The sequence below is a fragment of the Pseudorca crassidens genome, chromosome 4 (genome assembly GCF_039906515.1).
Source record: "Pseudorca crassidens isolate mPseCra1 chromosome 4, mPseCra1.hap1, whole genome shotgun sequence".
Classification (NCBI taxonomy): Eukaryota; Metazoa; Chordata; class Mammalia; order Artiodactyla; family Delphinidae; genus Pseudorca; species Pseudorca crassidens.
Genome location: NC_090299.1, coordinates 104,204,410 through 104,231,872, shown reverse-complemented (window position 1 = coordinate 104,231,872; position 27,463 = coordinate 104,204,410). Strand labels below are relative to the sequence as shown.

At 35.0% G+C, this 27,463-nt stretch overlaps 2 protein-coding genes across 8 annotated transcripts in view; one reads left to right on the top strand and one right to left on the bottom strand.

Moving 5' to 3' along the window:
- JCHAIN (joining chain of multimeric IgA and IgM) overlaps positions 1-27,036 on the top strand; it is a 35,756-nt gene extending 8,720 nt beyond the window's left edge. For 3 of the 7 annotated variants that reach the window (XM_067736213.1, XM_067736212.1, XM_067736214.1), the window contains exons 2-6: positions 9,440-9,554; positions 17,688-17,777; positions 21,651-21,777; positions 25,435-25,515; positions 26,106-27,036. In XM_067736213.1, coding sequence (XP_067592314.1) covers positions 17,714-17,777; positions 21,651-21,777; positions 25,435-25,515; positions 26,106-26,310 — 477 coding nt within the window. In that variant the 5' untranslated portion in view covers positions 9,440-9,554; positions 17,688-17,713 and the 3' untranslated portion in view covers positions 26,311-27,036. The remainder of the gene's footprint in view (positions 1-9,439; positions 9,555-17,687; positions 17,778-21,650; positions 21,778-25,434; positions 25,516-26,105) is intronic. The other 4 variants (XM_067736215.1, XM_067736216.1, XM_067736217.1 and 1 more) reach the window with 2 other exon arrangements.
- Positions 9,591-9,810, bottom strand: LOC137223781 (large ribosomal subunit protein eL39-like). The gene has a single exon (XM_067736219.1). It carries the CDS (start codon positions 9,765-9,767, stop codon positions 9,612-9,614), a length of 156 nt encoding a protein of 51 aa, XP_067592320.1. The 5' UTR covers positions 9,768-9,810; the 3' UTR covers positions 9,591-9,611.
- Positions 27,037-27,463: the final 427 nt, after the last annotated feature.

Here is a 27,463-nt window from a genome sequence, read left to right as displayed (position 1 = left end):
ACATTGAATATTTGGGGAGATACTAATTACATATCAGGCACTCTACTAGGTGTCTTAAGTATATTATCATATTTAATTCTCACAATATATCTATGATGAGGGTACCATTATTATCCTCTTTTCACAGATGAGGCTCAGAGATGTGAAGTAATTTGCCTGAGGTTATATAACTGGTTGTTAAACCCAAGTCTGTCTCAATCTGAAGTTATTTTTTTAAAACTATTTTATTATACTGTCTCTTAGTCTACATTTTATCACAATGAAAAACTTATGCCCAGAGACATATGCATTTCTGTTTCAATACGTACTGAAAAAACTTGAACCCTCAGATTTATAGACTAAGATTACTCAGAGATATGGTATCAATTTCAGCCAATATAATGGCAGAAAAATAGGAGAATCAGGAGGCATCAGCCATATTGCATCTCTCCAGTTTTATTTTAGGGCTTGGGAAAGCATGAATTGAGTAGATTTGTTCAGAGTACAGGCAAATATAGTCATAAAGTATAATTAGAGGATATCATTCAGAGATTGATCTATTGTTCCTTCATTGATTATTTTTGGGCAGGTTTATTCTGTGTTGTTTTTTTTCTTCTATGATTTTGGTAAAATTGTTTATTCACTATAAATTACTTTGTTTACTTCAACTTATTTTTGTTTACACTGCCGTATCAGAGCATTACTTCACGTTGTGATTACTAACTGTACAATTAATGTTCTATTATGCAATATTTAAAGTAACAGTGAACACATTACTTGTTTCCTTTCATATAAGTATAAATCACTGATAATATTGTGATGTTATATTTAAAATTTGTTTCATGTTGCTAAAGAGCTGAATTGAATGAAGATATTTAATAATCAAGTATAATATAGTTATCTATACAAAATCATTACAACCATATCATACAATAATGCTAAGTTTACATCCATGTAAACTATTTTAATTTTGCACAGCACACAGCACTGTAGTAGGTGCTTAAGGGTAAGTGTGTTGAAACATATGAAATATATAGTCTCTGGACTCATACTGCCGTACTGAACTTTCATTTCCTTCAATAGTCATGTTTTCTCTCAACTCCAAATTGTCAGTGTTTTATTTATTCCTAGACCATAGTCCTCCCATTTTTGCCCTACTTCTACTCATCTTTCAATCTCAGCGTAGATATTGCTTCCTCTGGGAACCTTTCCTTGACCCTGCCTACCTCTCTCCCAACATCTGTGCTCCTATCGCACTTTGTTGTCGTCATCATGTAAACCCATTTGATCAAGGGTCTTACCTATTTTGTTCACTTGTATCCCTGCCACATAGAGTTGATGCCAATAGATACTTGAGAGAAAGAAAAAATGAATGAATGATCATTTGAATTAAGGACCAGGTAAGCAGCATTGGTCTTGCAGGCCACATATACACATTTGCTATAATGGCAACTTTATTTCAGTATCATAAAGAGAAAATAAATTTAAAATTTATTTTTAAATTTTTAAAATAAAAATATGTGGTTGCCTCCAATTATATGAGGAAATTATGAGCCAAAAAGATAGCTATATTAATTTCCTATTGCTGCTGTAATAAACATTGGTGCTATAAAAAAATTAGCCGGGAATAATCAATTATTGCACATATTTTGGGCCAAAGCAACTTATTTGAAACTCTGAGAGAAATACAAAAGAATTATATAATAGTCTTGAAAGAATGCATCAGATATTTAAAAAAATTTCTTTGGATATTCCTCACTATGGATTTATGCTTTCTCCTTGTTATTGGGGAAAACAGACTTAGTATGGCACTTAAATATGATGTAAAAACTGAGTAAAAGAGTTAGGAACAAGAAAAATTTTATTTTCTTAACCATTTTCCTAACTGAGTCTTTATAATTCCGTTTTGGTACTTCCTTATATCCTTTTAATGGGGTGTCAATTGCTACTGCTCTTTATGAACCCCCCTCTGCATCTAGAAAGTGTTTATTTATTTTTACTTTTTTTAAACATCTTTATTGGAGTATAATTGCTTTACAATGTGTGTTAGTTTCTGCTGTATAACAAAGTGAATCAGCTATGCCTCTCCGCTGCGGAGCACAGGCTCCAGATGCGCAGGCTTAGCGGCCATGGCTCACGGGCCCAGCCGCTCCGCGGCATGTGGGATCTTCCCGGACGGGGCACGAACCCGCGTCCCCTGCATTGGCAGGCAGACTCTCAACCACTGCGCCACCAGGGAAGCCCTCCCCTCCCTCTTGTGTCTCCCTCCCACCCTCCCTATCCCACCCTTCTAGGTGGTCACAAAGCACCGAGCTGATCTCCCTGTGCTATGCCGCTGCTTCCCGCTAGCTATCTATTTTACATTTGGTAGTGTATATATGTCCATGCCACTCTCTCACTTCTTCCCCGCTTACCCTTCCCCCTCTCCCATTCCCACGTCCATTCTCTACGTCTGCGTCTTTATTCCTGTCCTGCCCCTAGGTTCATCAGAACTGTTTTATTTTTAGATTCCATATATATGTGTCAGCATATGGTATTTGTTTTTCTCTTTCTGACTTACTTCACTCTGTATGACAGACTCTAGGTCCATCCACCTCACTACAAATAACTCAATTTCGTTTCTTTCTTTTTATGGCTAAGTAATATTCCATTGTCTATATATATATATGTGCCACATCTTCTTTATCCGTTTATCTGTCAGTGGACACTTAGGTTGCTTGCATACCCTGGCTATTGTAAATAGTACTGCAATGAACATTGTGGTACATGACTCTTTTAAAAAAATATTTTTTTTGAATTTGATTTATTTTTTTATACAGCAGGTTCTTATTAGTTATCCATTTTATACATATTAATGTATATATGTCAATCCCAATCTCTCAATTCATCACACCACCACCCGCCACTTTCCCCCCTTGGTGTCCATACGTTTATTCTCTTCATCTGTGTCTCAATTTCTGCCCTGCAAACCGATTCATCTGTACCATTTTTCTAGGTTCCACATATATGCGTTAATATACGATATTTGTTTTTCTCTTTCTGACTTACTTCACTCTGTATGACAGTCTCTAGATCCATCCACATCTCTACAAATGAACCAATTGTGTTCCTTTTTATGGCTGAGTAATATTCCATCGTATATACGTACCACAACTTCTTTATCCATTCGTCTGTCAATGGACATTTAGGTTGCTTCCATGTCCTGACTATTGTAAATAGTGCTGCAGTGAACATTGGGGTGCATGTGTGTTTTTGAATTACGGTTTTCTCTGGGCATATGCCCAGTAGTGGGATTGCTGGGTCATATGGTAATTCTATTTTTAGTTTTTTAAGGAACCTCCATACCGTTCTCCATAGTGGCTGTATCAATTTACATTCCCACCAACAGTGCAAGAAGGTTCCCTTTTCTCCACACCCTCTTCAGCATTTCTTGTTTGTACATTTTCTGATGATGCCCATTCTAACTGGTGTGAGGTGATACCTCATTGTAGTTTTGATTTCCATTTCTCTAATAATTAGTGATGTTGAGCAGCTTTCCATGTGCTTCTTGGCCACCTGTATGTCTTCTTTGGTAAATGACTCTTTTTGAACTGTCGTTTTCTCAGGGTATATGCCAGGAGTGGGATTGCTGGGTCATATGGTAGTTCTAGTTTTTAGTTTTTAAAGGAACCTTTATACTGTTCTCTATAGTGGCTGTATCAATTTACATTCCCACCAGCAGTGCAAGAGGGTTCCCTTTTCTCCACACCCTCTCCAGCATTTATTGTTTGTAGATTTTTTGATGATGGCCATTCTGACCGGTGTAAGGTGATACCTCATTGTAGTTTTGATTTTCATTTCTCTAATGATTAGCGATGTTGAGCATCCTTTTATGTGTTTGTTGGCAATCTGTATATCTTCTTTGGAGAAATGTCTGTTTAGGTCTTCTGCCCATTTTTGGATTGGCTTGTTTTTTTTTTTGATATTGAGCTGCATGAGCTGCTTGTATATTTTGGAGATTAATCCTTTGTCAGTTGCTTTGTTTGCAAATATTTTCTCCCATTCTCAGGGTTGTCTTTTCATCTTGTTTATGGTTTCCTTTGCTGTGCAAAAGCTTTTAAGTTTCATCAGGTCCCATTTGTTTATTTTTGTTTTTATTAGAAAGTGTTAATTTATTTTTTATTTTATTTTAAAAATATTTATTTATTTATTTATTTGGTTGCACTGGGTCTTAGTTGCAGCTTGCTGGCTCCTTACTTATGGCATGTGGGCTCCTTAGTTGTGGCATGTGGGCTCCTTAGTTGTGGCCTGCGAACTCTTAGTTGCAGCATGCGTGTGGGATCTAGTTCCCTGACCAGGGATTGAACCCGGACGCCCTGCATTGGGAACACAGAGTCTTAACCATTGCACCACCAGGGAGGTCCCTTGAAAGTGTTAATTTAGTATGAGATAAATTGTACACATATGAAGAAGAGTGATAAAAATGGAAAGTAATATGCCAACTTGTATAAAATGATATAAAGAGATATAAGATGAATTTATTAGCAATGAAGAAACAGAGTAATGGAGTGAACAGAATGGGATGACATGAAGCAGGGAAGACTTACTAAAATAAGTTTAAAAAATTTTAGGATTTTTGACAAAGATTGGCAGGAAGTAAAATGAAATTTATGGTGAGGAAATAACAGAGTAAAAAAGATTCTGAAACAGGAGTTAGCAAATCATATATAGGAAAAGGAAAGCAGACATATTTGACTAGAGCAGAGGTCTCCTTTGAAAATAAATTAGAATTGCCTTAAAGCAGCAAGGGACCAGACCACTGGAGTTAATGGATTGGAAGGAGTATTTTGTTGTTTGAGGGGTTTCCTGGAAACCTTGTTTATTATTGTGTCTCAAAAATTATCATGAAACCTAAACCGTTGTTTTTCAAATGAATTTTTGGAGATAGGCTGTTTGTAAATTAGGACCAGCCCAGAAGGTAGTGTGGTGAGAGGGAAGAGCTCTGTATAATGGTCAAATGACTAATACGTAGTATCCCAAATAGCAATTCTGTGAAAAGCCACTGCAGGTGCAAGTTTATTTAAAAACAGACTACAACACAGGTGCAATTCTCCTTATAAACATTTAACCACAAAACACTACCCTGAAAGTCTATGTGGAAAGCCATTGGGAAAGAAAGATAATTCAGTTTTTTGTTTTAATTTTTAAAAGAGTTGAGGATGAAATTTCTTTCTCATAGTTTGAATTCTTTTTAAATTTAGTTTTTGCCTCCTGATATCTACATATAAATTTTACACATGCCGTGATTGGAGGAATTCTGTATGCAAGAACCAAAATGTTTAGGGTTAAAAAATGTCAGAAGAAATTTCTCCATACAGATGTGAAAAAAATACTATTGATGACTTTTGGTTTTGTGGGAAGTGAAAGAGACTAGAAGTTACGAGGCTAAATGCTCTACTGTTAGCTTTAGAATGACTAAGATTGATTGAAAAATTCAAAATAGATTCTAAACTTGTACAATTTAAATGGGAAAAAAGTTACTCTTATCAATATAAAGAAGTGCATGGTGTCATTACTATGGTTTTCCCTTTCATCATTTTGCTGTAGCTCCAGGGTTCTTTTTGTTTGTTTGTTTTTTGCTATTGTCCTGGGCAGGCCAAGCTCTTTCCTATCTTAGGCCTTATACTTGCTGTTTCCTTTCTTCTTGGGATAGTGTTTGTCTGAGTCTGTGGAAGGCAGAATAATGTCCCCTCAAAAATGTTCATGCCCTAGTCCCTAGCACCTGGAATCTGTTACCCATTACATAGCAAAAGAGACTTTCAAATGTGATTAAAGGTATTGGCCTTACAATGGGGAGATTATCCTCAATTATCTGGCTGGGCCCAATGGAATCACATGAGTCCCTAAAAGCAGAGAACTTTCCCTAGCTGGAAGCAGGAGAGATATGGCAAAAGCCCAGGTTAGAGACATTTGAAGCTTGAGAAGGACTTGACCCACTGTTGCTAACTTTGAAGATCAAGGGGGCCACTAGTCAGGGAGTGTTGTCAGCATCTAGAAGCTGAGAACAAACTTCAGCTGAGAGCAGGCAAGGGAATGGGGACCTCAGCTTTAAAAGTGCAAGGGACTGAATTAAACCAACAACTTGAATGAACTTGTCAGTAGATTCTCTACCAGAGCCTCAAGATAAGTTAAGACGCAGGCTGGCTGACACCTAGGTTTCCACATTGTGAAATCAGAGCAGAGGAATTAGTTTACCCAGACTTCTGACTTAAAGATCTGTGAGGTAATTCATTTGTGTTGTTTTAAGCCACTCAATTTATGATAATTTGTTATAGCAGCATAGAAAGCTAGTTCAGGCTTCTTCTCACTTGCTCCTGTTTCAGCTTAGATGTTACCTCTTCAGAGAGCCCTTTCCAGAGTATGTCTTCTAAAGTAGGCTACATCAACCCTACCCCAGATGCTCTCTGTCACACTACAGTTGTCCTCTGGTATCCGTGGGGGATTGGTTCCAGGACCCCCTGGGGATACCAAAATCTGTGGATGCTCAAGTCCCTTATATGAAATGGGATTTATATAAAATGGGTCTGCAGATTGCGGATGTGGAACCTGTGGATGTGGAGGGCAGACTGTACTTTGTTTATCTGCTTCATTGCATTTATTGCAAACTGTGATTGTTTTATTTATTTTTCTCATCTGTCTTCTCCACTAGAGTATAATCTCTGGGAAGGCAGGGACAGGTTAGTCACGGTCAGCTGTATCTTAGCACCAAGGATACAACATATTAAATACATATTAGGTTGGCAACATACATTTTTTGAAAAGTAATTTTTGATATATAGGCATACCTTGTTTTATTACACTTTGCTTGTGTTTTCTACAAATTAAAGGTTTGTGGTAACCCTGCATTTGAGCAAGTCTATTGGTGCCAACAATGTTTGCTCATTTTATGTCTTTGTGTCACATTTTGATAATTCTTTGACTATTTCAAACTCTCCATCAGCAAAATTACAACTTGCTGAAGGCTCAAATGATGTTTAGTATTTTTTTTTTTAGCATAAAGTACTTTTTAAAAAAAAATTTTTCTGGCTGCACCACATGGCATGTGGGATCTTAGTTCCCTGAGCAGGGATTGAACCCATGCTCATCTTAACCACTGGACCATCAGGAAGTCCCTAAAGTACTTTTAAATTAAGGTTAGTACTTTTTTTTTTTAAAACATAATGTTATTGCACACTAAATAGACTATAGTATAAACATAACTTTTATATGCACTGGGAAACCAAAACATTCATATGACTCACTTTATTGCAATATTCACTTTATTGCAGTGGTCTGGGACCAAACCTGCAATATCTCTGACGTATGCCTATAATAGTAAATGAAATAACTCCAAATGGGGTAGTAGAGACTATGTGACAAACCATAGTATATCGACATTATGGAATATTACATAACTACTTCAAAGGTTAACATGTGTTCTATATAAATTTTTGGAAATTGGTGTATAAAATATACAAGTGACAAAGAGGAACACAAAATAGTTTGCATAAATGTATAATCATTAAAATGCATTTATATAGACTTTTAAAGATTAGAAATTAATTTTGGAAATAAATTTAGTATTCTTAATTCTGCCCTTAATTCTAAGCATTTGCTTAACCTGTAATAATATGCAAAATGTGAGGCCATCATTTAATTCTTAATCTACAAAATAGATCCAGGGTTAAGATTCTGAAAGGGAAGGGATAGGCATGCACTGTTTGGAGTGCTAATTGGTCTTTCTTTGATACTGACTCAATTATCTTTAATTTATTATGAATATATAAGTTGTAAAGGATAATATAACAAACACCCATATACTACTACTTGATTCAAGAAATAAAACATTACAAATCCAATTGTAATTGCTTGTTTACTTCTTACCATTATTAAGCATATCTTTAAAATTTTTTTGATAATGATTCTCAATAAGTTATATTTGCTTTTGTGGAATTGGAAGGAGAGTGCTCTACAGGTGTTTTGGGAAGTCCAGACCAACCCAGCCAGGAAGGATCTCCCCTTGCAGGGGAGAAATAGATTACCAGTAGATCAAGGGCTTTAGCTTGCATTTGTCATAGAAAAACTCCCTCTTTAATCTTTGTGAGTAACTTTACGTACAATGGATTTGTGGAACTTTGAATGACTATAGGATGTTTTGGGGCTTCTAGGATGCTTAAAATTAATTGGTAACAATTATATATTTATTATACTATTTTTAAATACACAACGAATTTTCCACTTTTTTTTGGCTGCGTCTGGTTGCAGCACGTGGGATCTTTGTTGAGGCACACGGGCTCTCTTGTTGAGGAGTGGGAGCTCAGTAGCTGTGAGGTGTGGGCTTAGTTGCCCCACGGCGCGTGGGATCTTAGTCCCCCGACCAGGGATGGAACCCGCATCCCCTGTGTTGGAAGGTGGATGCTTTACCACTGGAGCACCAGGGAAGTCCCCAGAATTTTCCACTTTATCTTGCTTCTCTTGGAGATCATTTTTGCAGTTAATGATTCTTGGATCTTTCCTCCAGTGCTAATATGATCTTCCCTCAGTTTATTTTCCTATGTTAATTCAAAAATTACTTTTGTATTGTCTAGTGTCTCAAAGGTATAGAAAATAGATATATAGAGAGAAGGTGTAAAGGCTTTGTTTCTGATGACTCTGTAACATATTTTAGAAGTTATTTTTTGGAGCTGATTTGGGCAATACTATTTACTACCAAAACCAGTTTTTCATATAAAGTTCAAGGGCAAATTGGAGCAGTGAATTGTTAATACTAAATGTAGAATTTAATCCATTAGAAGGAAAATCAAAAGTGTTGAGCTACTTCTTGGATTTAAAGCCAAGAAGGCTATTAAAAAATATCATGCTTTTAAGTGTTTAACTGGAAAACTGCCAGGATATCAAGGATCCTTTTATATTATGGAAGACTTTCAAGGAGAGAAATCACATGATATTAAAGATAGAGGCTAAGGAGAGATTGATTACTTATGGTAAGTATTCATGCTCTCCTTATGGATGAAATGGAGAATTACAGTCTGTGTGATAGTATGGTATTAACTTGATAGTATGGGTTAACTTGAAATGAACTACTATACCCAAAATGTGCTTATTAATGAATTGTTGTTAGCTTGGAGGGGGACTTTAGATGTATGCCATAGAAGTCTATCTTCAGCACTATGCCACTGTACATTTTTATTACTGACTTAAATGACGATTCTGGTGGCATGTATATTAAGTTTGTAGATGCTGTGGAGCTAAGAGAAATAACTAATGTGCCAGATTTCAAAATCTGGACTCAAAAAGAATCTAATAGGTTGTAATGTTGGTCTGAGTTTAGTAAGAGAAAACTTAGGGACTAATGCTAAATCTCACACCCAAATCCCAACTGTTCAAGTATGAGGAAGTTATTACTTTATAGAAACACTTATTATTTTTTTTCCAACAAAAGGTTCACATATTTATTACTGAGCTACACAGTGAGCAGTGGTGAGGAAAGATCAAGAAAAGAGGAGAGAGCATCAAACACAGGTGGCTGTTCCAGACACTAATGATGTTCTGATGCAGTAAGATACAGTTGACCTTGATAGCACAAGTGTGGGCCACTTCATATGTGAGGCTCCTTATAGACCCAGCTTGGTTCTTCTCCAATGTCTTCTCTTAGAGTTGTACCTGATTTTATTACCAGTTTTTATTTGAATCCACTGGGGAATGGGACGATTCTGCTTTTGTTTCTTGGCCAGGAATCTCTTGATCCTGAAAGTCTTGTGAGAAGACATGGCGAGGAGCAAATCCAACCGCACATAGGATGGCGGACAAGAGAAAAGACTAGAAACACTTATTTTTTGAAAGAAGATTTTAGTTGACTGACATGTAATAGAAGCCAATAGAGTAACACAGTTGTCAAAAAAGAGATACTATAATCTTAAGTATCATTTATTGAAAAATGTTATATTCCTGCTGTGTTTTGTACTTGGTCAAATAACACTTGGACAGTTGTATACATATCTGGACATTACACTTTAAAAAGTGACATTGACACTATGGAGCCTGTCCAAAAAAGAGATGAATAGTATTAGAGGACTTAAAATTAGACACAGTTTTCAATGCCTTGTGAAGATGTTCTCCATTCATCCTTTATTCAATAATATATTTTAGGCAGTCCTGTGCTTCGTTCTTGGAAACAGAAGTGAGCAACAAGACAATGCAATTCTCAAGGCGCTTTTATTCTAATGAGGAGGAGACAGATACTAAGTAAACAAAATAAGATATTTGAACAATGATAAATACTATGAGGAAAATAAAATAGAGTAATATGACAGTGACTGGTAGTTAAGATGATTAGCAATCAGAGAAATTGTCTCTGAGGCAATGACATTTGACTTGAGACTTCAGTGATGATGAGGGGCCAACCATGCAAGGATATGGAAAGTGTTTCATGCAGAGGGACTATAAAGTACAAAGGCCCTGCACAGAAGTAGCTGCTGGAGAATGATGAATGAAAGGGAGAGTTGTGGGAAATCAAGCAAGATAATGAGTTTGAATTTATTCTAAGTGTAATAAGAAGCCAGTAGAGGGTTTTAAGTCAGATATGATCTCATTTACCTTTTGAAAAGATCACTGCTGAGTGGACAATGAGTTATGGGGGTAAGACTGGATGTAGAGAAGAGTTTAGAGCAGAAAATAGTTTAATGAGTAATAAACATGAGACCATTTTTTCCTCCCAATCATTGCTTCCAATTACTGTAATTAAATTTTTCTTTGCCTTACCTTGACAAGGTTTTAAAAAGATTCAATAATTTTGGTAATTTTCCATTATTAAATGTTTGGTGTATTTGCTGTGAACCTGTGAAACTGTTGTAAAAAGTAGTCTATTAAAAAAAAACCTCTAGTTCAGTCTAAAAACTTTTATCTCATACTTTATGGAAACACTTATTTTTAAAAGAGAAGTTTAGTTGACTGTATAACTGATAGAAGCCAAATAGAAGCCAACAGTGTAACATAGCTGCCAAAAAAGAGATACTGTAATCTTAAGTAGTATTTATTGAAAAATGTTGTAGTGTTGCTTTTTGTTAATTTCAAGCCTCTGGCATCTAATTCAAACAAGATGGAATGATAGAGACCAGATTTGCCCTCCTGCCTGGAACAACTGACAAAATCTATGAAATAATGATTTTTAAGACACTGTAAATTAGGCAACAAAGGACAGTGATCTCTGAGAAACAGAAAACAGATGAGGAGACCTCTGCAATTGCCCCAGCTTGCTTCCTTGAAAGAATTTCTAGGCCATGGCTTCACTGGTGAAATCTGCCAAACATTTAAAGAAAAAAATAATACTAATTCTACACTCTTCCAGAAAGTTGGGGAGGAGGAAATACTTTTAAACGTAGTCTATTGGGCCTGCATTATCCTGATAAAACCAGGCAAAGACATTACAAGAAAAGAACATTTCAAACCAATATCCATTATGAACATATATGGAGAAATTCTAAGCAAAATTTTAGTAAGTTGAATCTATCAATTTATAAGAAGGATATTACATCATGATTAAGTGGGGTTTATCCCAGGAATGCAAGGTTAGTTTAACGTTTAAAATCAATGTAATTTACCATATTAACAAACTAAAAAAGGAAAATCATATGGTCATCCAGTAGACAGAGAAAAAGCATTTGAAAAAATACAATATCCATTACTGATTAAAAAAAAAAACTCTCAGCAAACTGGGAACAGAAGGGAACTTCCTCAACTTGATAAAGGACATTCAAGGAAAACCTAACATCATGCTTAAAAAATGAATTCTGAAGATGTGAATGTTTTTAACAGCTTTATTGAGATGTAATTGGTATACAATGAACTGTACACATTTAACCATACAATATGATAAATTTTGACTTATATGTGCACTCCTGAATTCATAACTACATCAAGATAGTGAACATATCCATCCTCCCTAAGAGTTTCCTCATGTACCCTTGTAATCCTACTCTCCCTCCCTTTTCTCCCTGTCCCTACCTTCCCAGGCAATCACTGATCTGCTTTCTATCACTATAGATTTGTTTGCATTTTCTAGAATTATTTATATTAAAACATTATGTATTTTATATGTAACACTTAATATAAAATTTAATATCATACATTGAAATATATTTTTAAAGAATCTTTAAAAATATATGATTATATATTTTATAATATATTTAAATATTTTAAATATACAAAATATATGGGATCATACAGTATGCACTCTTTTTGATAATTTTTCTGGCTACTTTCGCACAGAACAATTATTTTGAGATTCATCCACGTTGTTGTGTATTGCAACAGTTCATTCACTTTTATTGCTGAGTAATGGATATGCCACAATTTGTTTATCCAGTTTTGTTTTTTTTTTGCGGTACGCGGGCCTCTCACTGCTGTGGCCTCTCGCGTTGCGGAGCACAGGCTGTGGATGTGCAGGCTCAGCGGCCATGGCTCACGGGCCCAGCCGCTCCGCGGCATGTGGGGGTCCTCCCAGACTGGGGCACGAACCCGTGTCCCCTGCATCGACAGGCGGACTCTCAACCACTGCGCCACCAGGGAAGCCCTATCCAGTTTTTTTAATAGACATTTAGGTTGCTTCCAGTTTTGGGCTATTACAAATAAAGCTAACACTTTTCCCAAGTGTCCTTTGCCTCCCCCTCCAAGTCAGAAAAACTTTGGATATATTCTTTTTCTTCCTTTTGGCTTTATTGAGAAATAATTGGCATATAATGGTGTGTAAGTTTAATACATATATCACATTTTCTTTATTTGTCTGTGTGTGGACACTTAGGTTATTTCCACGTCTTGGCTATTGTGAATGATGCTGCAATGAACATGGGTGTGTAGATATCTCTTTGAGATAGTGATTCAGTTTCCTTCGGATATATACCCAGAAGTGGGCTTACTGGGTTGTAGAGTAGTTCTATTTTTAATTATTTGAAAATCTTCATATTGTTTTCCATAGCCACTGTATCAGTTTACATTCCCACGTACAGTACAACAGGTTTCCCTTTTCTCCACATCCTCACCGGTATTTGTTGTCTTTTGTCTTTTTGATAAGTCATTTCAACAAGTATGATGTTATATCTCATTGTGGTTTTGATTTGCATTTCCCAGATGATTAGTGATGTTGAGCACCTTTTCATGTACTTGTTGGTGATTTATATGCCTTCTTTGGAGAAATGTTTATTCAAATCCTCTGCCCATTTTAAAATCAGATTTTTTTTTTTGCTATTTAGTTGTATGAGTTCCTTATTTATTTTATATATTAATCTTTTATCAGATATGTGGTTTATGAATATTTCCTCCCATTTCATAAGTTGCACTTTCATTTTGCTGTTTCTTTTGCTGTGCAGAACCTTTTTAGTTTGATATAGTCCCAGTTGTTGATTTTTTTTCTTTTTTTGCTAGTGCTTTTGGTGTCATAGCCAAAAATTATTGTCAAGACCAATTACAAGGAGTTTTTTCCCATCTGTTTTCTTCTAAGAGTTTTATGGTTTTAGATCTTATGTTTAGGTCCTTAATCCATTTCAAATTAATTTTTGTGAGTGGTGTAAGGTAGAGGTCCAGTTTCATTATTTTGCATGTGAATATCCAGAAGAGACTGTCCTTTCTCCACTGAGTATTATTGTCTCTCTTGTCAAATATTAGTTGACCATATATGTGTGGATTTATTTTGGGGTTCTCAATTCTGTTCCATTTGTCTATGTGTCTGTTTTCATGCCAGTATCCTACTGTTCTGATTACTAATATAGATTTGTTGGATATTTTCATTCATACCTTATAAGGGTCATATAGCAGGAGCCCATATCAGTTTCTATGTTTCTACATGCCTGCAACCCAAGGGGATATGTGAAGCTCTCCCAGGAATGTTTTCCTTAAACTTCATTGCAACTGATAGCCCCAAGTTGAGTTTGCATTTTCTGCAACTCAACAAGGCGTGACCAACATAATGTTGGTGATAATTGTTATGATGATGATAATAATCACTGGTACCTATTTAGCACTTAGCATATGCCAAGATCTGTTTTAACTTCTTTATATGTAGTAATACATGTTAAGCCTCACAACAGTCCTATGAAATATGTATTGTTATTATCCCATTTTATAGAGAGGGGAATTGAAACATAGAGGTTAAATGATTTGACCAAGGTTTGCCTAGTGTCTCACAAATAGTAAGTGGTGGATTGGGTGGTAAATGCAAGCAGTCAGACTCAGAATCCTTTGTATTCCATTGGCCAAAAAGTTCGTTCGGGCTTTTCCGTAACATCTTGCAGAAAAACCCGAACAAACTTTTTGGCCAGCCCAATATTAACTATTATGTATATTGTTTCTCAGTTTCCCCTTCTTGCAGGGTTCTTGATCTCTTTATTTTCTTGATTCTCTCCCTCACTTACCTTTGGGGAGAAAAGAACACCTTGTCCTGCCCCCCTCTCAAAAGTAAAAGGGGGAAAATCTCTTACCACAAACAGTGCTATTTCCAAAAGGCCAACAGCTTCTGTGATAGCATTCCCCCTTTCCCTCCAAAGTTCTCTAAAGACTAGCGGATTGAACCTGGAAGTGGTGGGGTAGTGATGGTAGTAAGTTGAGTTCTGTTGCTTCTTGTTAAGTCTTGGAGGAAGTATCCAACTCTCTTTAGAATTTAGGGTACTTGGCCATTCTTGTTTGTCATCTGTGAGTCCGAGTTGCCAATGCTGGGGCAAAGGAAAAAAATCACTTTTTATTACTGAGGCTATTATAGTAGTCTAGGAAAGAAGACAGAGGCTTGGACTAGGGTAGCAGTGAAAATGGAGAGAATCATAAAGTTGGGATATATTTTGGAAATAAAACCAACAAGCCATGGTAGTAAATTGAATATGAGGGAGAAGAACAGAAAGGGATCAAAGAAGAGGATTTTGCCTTGAGTAACCAGGTAGATGGAGGTACCATTTACCGAGATGAGGAAGACTAAAGATGAAAAGAGATTGGAATGGAAGTGTGAGGGTGGCTTGTCATCAAGAGTACTGTTTTGCCTGGTTAAGTTTTAGGTACCTGTATCAAATAGAGAGTTGGATACAGGAGTTTGCAGCTCGATGGGCAAGGTAAAGTCTACAGTTATAGATCTGAAAGTCACAGCATGTCCTATACTCAAAGCCATGGGATCAGATAAAATCAGTTAGGGAGAGGATGAGAGAAAAGAGAAGGCTGAGGATCAACCTTAATATTCAGAGGAAAACTCAGCTAAATACTGAACAGGAGTCATCAGTCAGATAGGAAGAAAACAAGGAGAGTGTATTGTCTGTGTCTCAAGAGAATCAAGTCTTTGTCATGATTTGAGTATTCTAAATATCATAAGCTATGTACAGAGGAAGTGAAGCATCGACCTATTTCAGATGGTTTTCTGAACTCAGGCTGTCTGCTGTATAGGAGATTGAAACAGAACTTGAGTGGGAATAAAGAAGGTGAGACTAAATTACCTTAAGATCTCTTTTATCCAAATGAGTCTACCACTGAAACTCTTACTGTAAGAATCATATGTTTAAATGTGGAAAAATAAACCAGTTTTGGTGAAGAATTTAGAACATGGGGCTAAGCTCCCAATTATTTAACTCACTTGAATGGATACATTTTTTAGTAGGAAGAACAAAATCAGAGATGAAGTGGTTTAAAAATTAAACCAGACCTACTAAAAAGATTAGGAAACAATTCACCTATAAAACATAAATAGAAGTGAATATAAGCCTCAGCTAAGTGATTTCCAATGTAAGCCCATTTGTTTAAAAAAATTACCTTTATCAGCTTCTGTCTCTTCCATTGTTAATGCTGCTAGTTATGTCTCCTCCCCACAGGCTTCTAGTCTACCAATTTTCAAATTTTAGTGTACATCAAAATCAACTGGAAGACTTTTTAAAAATACCTATTTCAAGGTCACATCTCTAGAAATTCTGATAGAGTGTAGCCAGGAAATCTATATTTTGACTAATACTCTAGGGAAGATGACCCCGGGACCACACTTGACAAAACACTTGTCCTGATCCTATGTTGCATGTATAGGTAACTCTCTTCTGGTAGCAAAAGTGCCACTTGGCACTGTCCACACTATTTTTATTAAAATAATTTATTTTAGATGCATGGTTTACATAATAGAGTTACAAAACTATAAGGCTGAAAGAATAGAAATCAAATAAAGAGCTTTTCTTTAGCTTAGTAGTTATATGTCAGTCTTGGCTTTTATAAAAAACAAGTTTTGGGGGAGGCTATAATTTGTCTCCAGAGATTTATCCAACTTGCTTGTTGGGGAGGCAGTCTACCCTTGAGTTTATTTTCAAGGAAATAATGGCTTAAAAAACGTATCCAACTAACTTCTAATTACTCTTTTTTTTGGAGTGATATAATAAATCAGTTATTTAGATCTTAAGTGGTTGATCTTTGTTTTGGCATCCTAACCACACACTAAAATAATGAGCTTTCAGATGTTTCTTTTTCTATAAGATATAATTATTCATGTGAATCCAGTGTATTTTTCTTAACCTCAAATAGTTTCTAAGTCCTATGAAAATATAAATTAAAATGAGAACAAAGTTTGACAGTGCAATAATATTGTGTGTTCTAGTGCCTGGCACTTTGTCCTTGCTAGACGTTCAGTACATGTTGACTGAAGGAGTACAGTTATGTGCTAGTCTTTAATAGCTTTCATTCTGCCATTTTTTACTGCCAGCTGTGAAATCCGCTTGCCTACTTATGGTCCTGAAGTATTTCTTCAGTAACTCGCAAAATTCTACGAGATCCTTAAAAAATTAGGGAACTGAAAACCAAAAGTAACATAGATTTGATGTTGTATAATTGTAGCCAACCCTGCCTAAGAGACATTCTAGCACGTTGGGGTAGGAAGTAGGGGGATGCCCTATCCAAAAGCTCAGGGTTTTTTTTTTTTTTTTTTTACACTAATTAATGAAAAAAATTTATAAGCAATACTGTGGTGATTCAGTTTTCTGTTGAGGCATCTCAAACACGCATCATTTCATGGATTTACAATTCTGAAAGGTATAACTGGGTGAGCAAATACAGGGTCTGCTTTAATACTATCAAATTGAAACATGGCAACTGATAACATCTAGCATCCACCTGTTTCTAATTCCAGTTCCACATTTGAACTTATAAAATAACTGAAAGTAATGAGAATATGTATATATTATATATATAATCTGTATGTTAAACCTGGTAACTTGGTTAATGAAGGACGAGAAGAAGAAGTTGACATAAAATGCAATTGGAACCTTAAAGGGCTTTAATTTTTTCCTCCTTCTTCTCTCTTCTTCATTTATTGTTCCAGGCACAACAAATACTATATTATGTTTGACTTGAAAACTTTATTATCTAGGTAATAACGTTGAGAATCCCCATTTAAACATTCTTAATGGACTACTGCCTTGAAATTATTATTAGTCTTCTGATTTAATTATATAGAATAAATGTAAAATAAAAAGTCATTGCACCAAAACATGGCTTTAGGGGATATTTTGGAAGAAAATACGTAAATCTGAGCCATGATTTCCTCCAGTGCAGTATTTAAATTTCAGACTTCAACCGCAGTTGTGATTGTTTTTAGTTTGTTAGCTGCCTGGAGTGTTATTTTAAGAAAGCAGAAGCACCATCATTTGCACACTCCTTATAGACCACACACCTTAACCCTGACTTTTTAGCTCCAGTTTTTCAAAAGAAAGTCAAGATGAAGAACTATTTGCTTTTCTGGGGAGTCCTGGCCATTTTTGTTACGGCTGTTCTTGTGACAGGTATGTGGTATTTTGAGAATGAACCCAGATAAAAGGAAAAATAGAACACAGATCTGTTCTTCAGATTTAAACATTTATATTTGTGTTTTGGTTGGACAGCTAGCTGGCTACTTTTTTCTAGCATGTCTTAATCTTTGTATGAGCAGTGATATTTACATGGACAGACTCATTGTAATTCTTTTTATTCTTTTTTCTCTTCTCTTATTTGTTTGCCTACTACAACCTAGAGAATAAGAAAGTAGATATTTCTGGATAAGTACAGATAGCTATACTTACACGAATACCCATATTGAATCTTGAAAATCAGTAATCTTCTCCTTGAGTATCTCAAATTTATATTCTGGAGAAATGAAGTAATAATTATTATAAATACAATATAGAGTGCATTGGGATTTTATTTCCCCAGAGAGCTTGGTATTAATACGTTCTAACAACGTTCCTGGGTCTGAGCCTACAGATTTATTATGACCCTTTAACAATGTTTAATGTTGTACACGTTTCCTATAACTTGATGGCTGAACTTCAGTTATTTTGTTTATTAACTTTTCAAACTATTATAGAAAATGGATTATTTTCTGAATATAGAAGTACAGTGTTTAATAATTTTCATCTAGAAGGGCATATGAATTAGAAGTGATACAATTTGGCTGGTTTGTTCTAAGACTTACTGAGTTTCTTTTTTTTTTTTGATCTCATCCTTATTTCAAGACAGTATGATGTAATTAAGAACAGTGATTTTACATATACTAACTTAGCATTAAGAATAATGAATTTAATAACATTTAAAACAAAGATATTAGTAGTAAACCATGTATATGTACCTATACATATATAAATACATATGTTTATAACATATTTATATACCTATAAACATGTGAAACATATATATAGCTATATATGTATAAAAGAGCTATAATTTATTGAGTATATACTATATTCTAGGCATTATGCTAACTTTAATTCTCACAATAACCATTTGAGGGTAGGTACTATTATTGTTTCTGACATATAGTTGAGCCCATTGAAATTTAGAGAGATGAAATAACTTACCTAAGGTCATACAACAAGTATGTGGTAGGTAGAACCCAGGCCATCAGACACTATAGTCCACACTCCTAACTACTATCCTATTCTTCCTGTATAAAAGAATCACCTTTTAGTAAACTCATTACGTTCATATCTAGTATGTATTGTCTATTTTCTTACCCGTTTGAATTGAACTAAATTTAACAAATATTTATTGAGCACCTATCTTTCAGGTGCTCTTGGAATAAAGTAAGGCATAGTCTACAATAACAGGTTTATTAGGAAAAATACTGCTTGTTGATGAAACAGAATGTTAGAATCTTACAAGTCTTGGTGAATTGAAAGTATTTGTACATTTTTCTGGTAGGTATATTAGGCTACCTAGTATTTTTATATAGTAACAGTAATGATGGTTTTTTCCTAGGTTTCTGGCAAGAAAATATGTGCCATAACTAAAGTACAGATATTTTTTATTTAAGATTTAATGGTCAAGTCACTACTTGACTCAATCTGTATTTTTTGGTCAGGCATTACATGCTCATTTCTGTTTTATTGAGAGAAAACATTTAAGAGTCATGAATACAGGAGGAGGAAAAGGACACCATTTAAGTCATCTTATACTTTTCAAAAAATTAAGAATTATATCATTGTCTTAAATTGCTTCATAATGATTTTTCTCCAATACCATACAGACCTTAATCAGAAGATTTATTAAGAACTTATGACTAATGGCATAATAATACATTATAAAGTACTTCAAAACAATTATAAGTACAATAACAATGGTCTTAAAATGTTTTGTAATGACTGTTATCATTAAGACTGAAATACTGCAGTTAGCTCCTTTCTGCTCTGGGATTGTCACCAGAATAATTAGATTTCCAGTTACAGTTACATCTGTCCTTATCATTTAACCTTTATAACTTGAATTTGTGTGCTAAGTCTTTGTTTTTTTAATTGAGGCTTGATGGAAGGAAATTTTAAAGGTCACTTAGCTAAAATTATAGGAATAAAAAAGATATTTAGCATCATTATTATTGTTTAATTAACACTATTAAATAAAGCTATTTATTTTTGGGGAGGGAGTGGGTTGTCACTTTTTATTTATGTCTTTTACATTGTTTTAATTTTTTACAATAATTTTTCAACTTTTTAAAGAAAAAACAATGTTTTTTTTACTCAGGTTCTTATGCATTTTAAGAGAGATGAAATGACACTGTTTTCCGCCCACTACATATATTATAAGCATCTTCTCTTTTTTTATTAAAAATTTTTACAAGACAAGGAAAGACTGAGGAACTGTCACAGATTAGAGTACATACATATATACTAAGGAGACACAACAAATAAATCCAATGTGGGATCCCAGATTGGATCCTTGGACAGGAAAAGAGTAGTGGAAAAACTGGTCAAATCTGAATTAGGTCTGTAGTTTAGTTTATAGTATTATATCAATGTAACTTTCCTCATTTTGATAACTGTACTATGGTTATGTAAGTTGTAAATATTAGGGGAAATTAGGTGAAGGATATATGAGAACTTTCTGTACTATTTTTGCAAATTTTCTGTAAGACTAAAATCATTTCAGAATAAAAAAATGTAAAACTTTTTTTATATATTCCGGAACTTAATTCACTATTTTCCTTTCCAAGCTTGCTTTTTCTTCTCTGTTCCTTATATTTATTAATGGGATTATTAGTCTCCTCGTCACCAGTAAAGCTATTTATTATTAACTCTTCAGGTATCTGTTAACTGATCTAAGTCCAGATAATAAGAAATTTTCTTTGTTAATTCTTTGCGGCACTTACCAGACCTCACTGTCTAGTATTCAGATTAGACAATAAATGTTGACATTCAGAGTTAAGGCTTAAATAGTCATCTGTGTATAATATTCAGATTAGACAATAAATGTTGACATTCAGAGTTAAGGCTTTAATAGTCATCTGTGTATAATATTCAGATTAGACAATAAATGTTGACATTCAGAGTTAAGGCTTTAATAGTCATCTGTGTATTCGCTCATTCATTTATTATTTTTTTCTGTACACATGCATATTATATTAAATAGAACTTGTACCTCAATATATTCTAAATTGTTTTAGCAAATTTATAGCACCTTATGTCTCTATATATTGTATCTTTAAAAATAATTCTTATAAGAAATATTAATAAACATAGCACTTATTATTTTATTGTATTAAATCATTATACTATGACAACCTGAATGTTATTATGAAAAAGAAGAATATAATTAAGTTTAGGAAACTTTTAGTGGAGAATATTTAAAGTGTTACAAAATAGGGTTATCTTTGGGAAAATATGCATGTTCTTAGTTCTAATGCAATCTAAGGAAAAAAGAAAATATAACTGGGAGTTCAGGAAGGACGTGACACTTCAAACTGGGCTTATTAGAAAGGCTAATGTTACTTTTTGTTCACTTTTGAATAAATTGCTCTGGTCTGAGAGAAATCCAGTTTAGATTTTTGTTTTCTTTCTCATTTTGGCATTTGGCACTGACTTTTACAAAGCCACATCATTCAGAGGGTTGTGCCTATATTCATAGCATTAGATTAAAACCAGAATTCTTTCAGTCAGGTTAGAAAGACCATGGACTGGTCCAAGGGAAGGAGAGAAAATTCCTTTTGGAGTTCATTTGGATTTCCTTCACTACGCTGTGAGATTTCACTTAGCTATTTTAGATTAGGAAAAAGAACAAATGGAGAAGCCGAAACTGATCAACCATAAAACTTAAGTTTTCTGCTGGGGGGAAGGGCATAAATTAACTCGATAGAAAGTATAAAAACAGACTTTCATTTACCTTTCTTCTTAATATGTTTATCTTTCAAGCCCAAGATGAAGATGAAAGGACTGTTCTTGTTGACAACAAATGTAAGTGTGCCCGGATTACTTCCAGGATCATCCCTTCTGCTGAAGATCCTAGTCAAGACATTGTGGAGAGAAACATCAGAATTATGTATGTGGTATTTCATGTTTCATTTTTTCATACTGTGAGCAGAGATACTTTCTTATATTAGCAATTGTTTGCATGTGATAACTATATCTTTGCTCCTCTTTTTGGTGTGTAGCACCTTACATTAGTTGAATCTGGTTAATGGGCTTGAGCCAATTATGTAGAAGTTGGGAGCAGGAACAAAGGTTTCCAGGCAACCTAAAACCAGTCAGCTAGATCAAATAACCGAAGGTCGCATCTAGTCATCAACATGCCCTGTTTATACGGAGTTATTTCAATTTGAATCAGAACTTTTAGTTGCCCTTGATCAGTTCAAAGTGAAACTTGAGATAACATTAAAAGGCTTGTTTTGTACCATATATGGACCACAGAGTATTTCACTTTGTACTCAACTGCCGGTCTCCATAAAAGTAAGGTAGACTAATCAAATTGACTAAATTAATTTCGTCTACACTTGTATATTGGACTTCAGATATTTATTTCATATCACACATAGTCTGTCATAAGCTATGAGTCTTATTCGACAGCAAAAATGCTAATAATACTTAAGAACTGAGATTCCTATTGGATCTAGTCATTAATGTCTTCCTTGTGAACTACTTCTACCTTGAATAGCCTCCCCCCCAAATCAAATACCTCTTATTGAAACAGAACATAGTATTCGATCCCATTTAATCAATGGGAGAAGTATAATATGCTTAAGAATTTGTTTCGAGTTCTGGCTGTCACTAAATAGCTATGTGCTCTGGGATGCTAGTTACTGAACCAATCTAAACTTCAACTTTCTCATCTTTACTAATAGGAAAATAATATGTATCTCATAGGGTTATTGTAAAGATAAATTGAGAAGATCTATTCCTTTTAAAGACTGTATAGTTCCTGGCACATTTTCAAAACATATTTGTTGTTATTTATTCACCTATGTGCCAGTTATCATTATGTCACTATCCTTCTTAAAATCCCTTTGCTGGTTCCCGTAATGTTGTTACTAGGATAAATTACGAATGTCTCAGCCTAACCTATAACGCTCGGCAAAACTCTCAAGCTCTTCCATTGCCATTTCTTTTTTCACCTCATGTTTGAAAAGCCAGTACATTGCAGTACCTTTATTTTCTCACACTCACAGTGCTCTCTTCCTCCCGTTTTTGCATAACCTAGTTCCTCTGCTTGAAGAACTCTTTCTCCCACCCCTCTTAGCCTGGTTAACTCCTTACCCTGCATGTCTTAGCTTGGACATCTCTTCCTCTAGCAGATTTTCTCTGACCACAGAGTCTATACCACATAGCTCCCTGTTAAGGATAGAACAATTGGAGAAGCATGTAACTTGAGGAGATGGCATCCATGACACTGGCACTTAAACCATGTTGAAGAGAAGTGTCTATCTTATGTTTAAATCTACAGGGGACAGATTTAAAATGGCACACCAGGATTCTCTAATTTATCTTTTTCTTCTATTACATGATTCTTTTTATGATATATTATTTATTGGAATCAGGCAATTCAGTTACTTCATGCCACTTCCCTGATGTGTATTGATGCTTCCCTAATCTTATTTCTGAAAGTTTTATTATCATTGCTGTGTCATTATGGCATTATTCCCAACTCCATCACTTACTAATGATGTGACTTTGGGCAAGTTACTTAACTAATTTGAGCCTGTTTCCTAAACTGAAAAAAAGGAATAATTATATAGGTATGTATATATACACATATACTTCCTAAGGTTGTGAGGATTAAATATAGTAATGTATAAAAGCACATAGAACAGTGTTTGGCCCATGGTGAAACACTCATACATGTTTATTCCCTTCTTTTTCTCATTATTTAAAGCATTTTTAAATACTACTAGAGATTTTACAATGTAATAAAGAGTTGATCATTCATCCATTCATTTGGCAAACATTTATTGAGTGCTTCTGAAAGCCACTGAGGATTGGAGCTGGGGATAAAATAATTTACATAAAACACAGTCCATGCCATCAAAGAATTTACAGTCTAGTAGGGAACTTTAAATAATTGAAAAGGCAATTTCAATACAGTATTGTAAATGCTATGACAAGAATAGGCATAGGATGTTATAGGAGCACAAAGTGGGGGCACCCAGTCCAGTCCTTGGGGGAGGTGGGAGAGTGGCAGGGGGAGGCAGGAGAGGGTATTTGGAGTAAGTGGTAGAAGTGGATGATGGCTGTTAGCTGACTGAACTGGAGTTAGCTAGGTAAATGTGTGTGGGGGAACGGCAGGGTTGAAGGGTGAAGCAGATCATGCCAGGAAAAGGAAAAAGGGTTGCTGTGAGGATTATATGAAATCATCATGTTAACATGTTTATCATAGTACCAGGCACACTGCAAGTGCTCAGTAAATGTTAGAACTGTTATTGTTTTTGTCACTGTTAAGACTTGGAGATGAGAAAATCGTGGTTAGTTTGTGCAATTGCAAACAGCTGTTTACAGCTGGCACCTGTTATAAAGAGGGTGGTGTGGTGAGAGAGAAGGCTGGAGAGTTAGAGGTATTTCATGTAGTGTCTTCTGTGCCATCTTAATGATACCCTGTTTTCTAGGGGGAGACAGTGTAGGTTTTAAGCAGAGAAGGAAATTAGGCTTGTATTTTAAAAAGACTATTTTGACAGTAATGTGGTTAATACATTGGAGGGGTCAAGACTGAAGGAGAGTATTGCTGCAAACTAGGAGAGAAATGGTGGTGTCCTGATCAAGTAGCTGGAGTTCACAGATGCAAAGAATCAGAATCAGTTGAACTGTGAGATGGATTAGATATAGGTCATGACAGAGAGGGAAGACTGAGGGTGGTATCCAAGTTTTTGGCTTGGATATCTATGTGGATAATATTGCTAAATACTGAGTTAGGAAACATGAGGGGTTTTTTTGGTTTGTTTTTTGTATTTTTTGGTAGGGAGGGATGCATATGATGAGGAGTGGTGACATAGATGAAAAAATGTAAAATTTAACGAAATCACCTGAACTAGTTGATGTGTAATTTTTCATGGAACATCTCCAAATCAAGAGGTCTGGATTCCACTTCCAGCTTTACTACTTAGTAGTTGTGTGACCTTGGGTAGGTCACCAACCTCTTTGATTTATAATTACTGCATTTCTAAAATTTGGATATTAGTATCTGTCCATTCATTCCATAAATATTGAACATATTCTACATGCCACACATGTAGCAAGGCACTGGGAATGTGTAAACATTTTTGCTTCAAGGAATTTATAGAATCTAGAAGCAACTACTGTGTAGGTAAGCAACTGTAATATGGCATTTGTTATAATAAGATATATGAAACTTTAATGAGACTACAGAGGAAGGAGTTTATTGAGGGGTGGGGATGGGATCAAAGTAAAAATCACAGAGAAGGTAAAACTTGAGCTTATTTTGAAAGGAAAAGCAGAGATTTGCCAAGTAATCAAAGATAGTTGACAGAGGAGCTGTTGTGAGGTTTATTTTGAATGACAATGTTTAAAATGTAACAATTACTGTGAAATCTGAGTAATAGTATTACTAAAGAGTGTTTATAGAGTGCTAAATGTCCGAATGAAATAGTAAGTACTGTCCTAGCAATATACCTATTAACCAAAAATAGCAGTATCTGCTAATTTCATTATTCTTCTTTGTTTTCTTTCTTTCTTTCTTTCTTTTTTTTTTTAGTGTTCCTCTGAACAGCAGGGAGAATATCTCTGATCCTACCTCACCCCTGAGAACCAAGTTTGTGTACCATTTGTCCGACCTGTAAGAGATTTTCCTTCATACTAATATAGATATTGAAGTCAATAACTTTTAATTAAATTGTTAGTAAGAATGTTTTTGAAAACAAATTGGGGTATAAACATTTACCAATATAATTTGAACTTTTGAATACATTAATTCCTGTGTTAAACATTAGGTATCATAAATTCATAAAACTTTATCACAGATAAAAGTTAGCTGTAAATTTATTCTAAAGATGAAATTATTGCCATTAGTACAAAGGACCAATTTGTCGTTATAGTTCAATAATCAGACACATTAACATGCAGGTGTTTCTTTGGAAACTATAGAATCCAACATAAAAAATTAAAGAACAAACCCTTCTTTGTTACTATAAATAACTCATTTACTCCTAGTACCTCACAATCATATTATCATATTATTAATTATATTGCTTCCTTTCAACTGAAGGTTGAAAAATTACGTAAATAATTCTGTATTATAGAGACGTTGAAGTCTGAAAGGAGTCACCCTTTGTCAGAACTAATTGATTTTGGATAGAAATGTATAGTTACTCACATTCTGAGACAACATTTGATGGGGGTTGTCTAATGCATCTATTTGTTTTTCAGCTGTAAAAAATGCGATCTTACAGAAGTGGAGCTGGATAATCAAGTAGTTACTGCCACCCAGAGCAATATCTGTGATGAAGACATTGAGACTTGTTACACTTATGACAGAAACAAGTGCTATACAAACAGGGTCCCACTTACCTATGGTGGTAAGACCAAAATGGTGGAAACAGCTTTGACCCCGGATTCCTGCTATCCTGACTAATTTAAGTCATTGCTGACTGCACAACTCCTTATCTTGAGAGGCTCTCCATTTTGATTCCAGGTAGTTAATATATTTACTACCAGTGAATGTGAAACCATGATTTTTTTGGGGGGATAATATAAAACTAACTACCCCACTCCCCCCCACCCCCCTGCCCCTGGGAAAATAACTGAAATAGTAGCATTGTTATTTTTTAAGGTAAATTTCTAGCATTTAAAAAAATAAACAAGGGGAGAAAATAAAACTCAAAAGAGTAAAAATAAGGAGACATAACTAAATTTTGCCTTTTTTTTTTTTTTTGGCTTTGCCCTGGAGAGCCCAAGCTTTTGCGCATTCCACACTATTCTCTTCAAAAAAAGTATCACTGTGCAGAGAAAATTTATATGTATATATAGGTCAATTGTTTGTCTTCATTAGAAAAATAATAATTGGAAAATACGTTTTGGAAATATTCATAAAATAATTTAAAATGGATCTCTAATATTTATGAAACCAATTAGCTGAAAGTGACATAATTAAGCGTATAATTGAAAAATATATTTTGATATAACAGATTTGGGAGCAAATGATATGGATTTTTTTTAATAAAATTTTTTTGATAATCAGGAGAGTGTGAGAAATTCCCATTAGAAATCACCTCTGTTATAACTGAATCTAACAAATTATGTATTCCAAAATATGTATTCTCCAGCACAGTTTGAACAATTAAATAGATTCATAAGCATATACCTGTGTGAAATAATTTACTGGAAAAAAGTTTGCTTGTGTTAACTTTGCTGTATGTAAGTTAAAATATCATTTATGGGACTTCCCTGGTGGCGCAGTTGTTAAGAATCCGCCTGCCAATGCAGGTGACACAGGTTCATGTCCTGGTCCAGGAAGATCCCACAGTCTGCATAGCAACTAAGCCTGTGTGCCACAACTACTGAGCCTGCACTCTAGAGCCTGTGAGCCACAACTCCTGAGCCCACATGCCACAACTCCTGAAGCCCAGGCTCCTAGAGCCCCACCCTGCAACAAGAGAAGCCACTGCAATGAGAAGCCCGCGCGCTGCAACCAGAGAAAGCCCGTCACAGCAACGAAGACCCAGTGCAGCCAAAAATAAATAAATAAACAAAAATATCATTTATTACTGAGGAACGGTTTGTAAGTA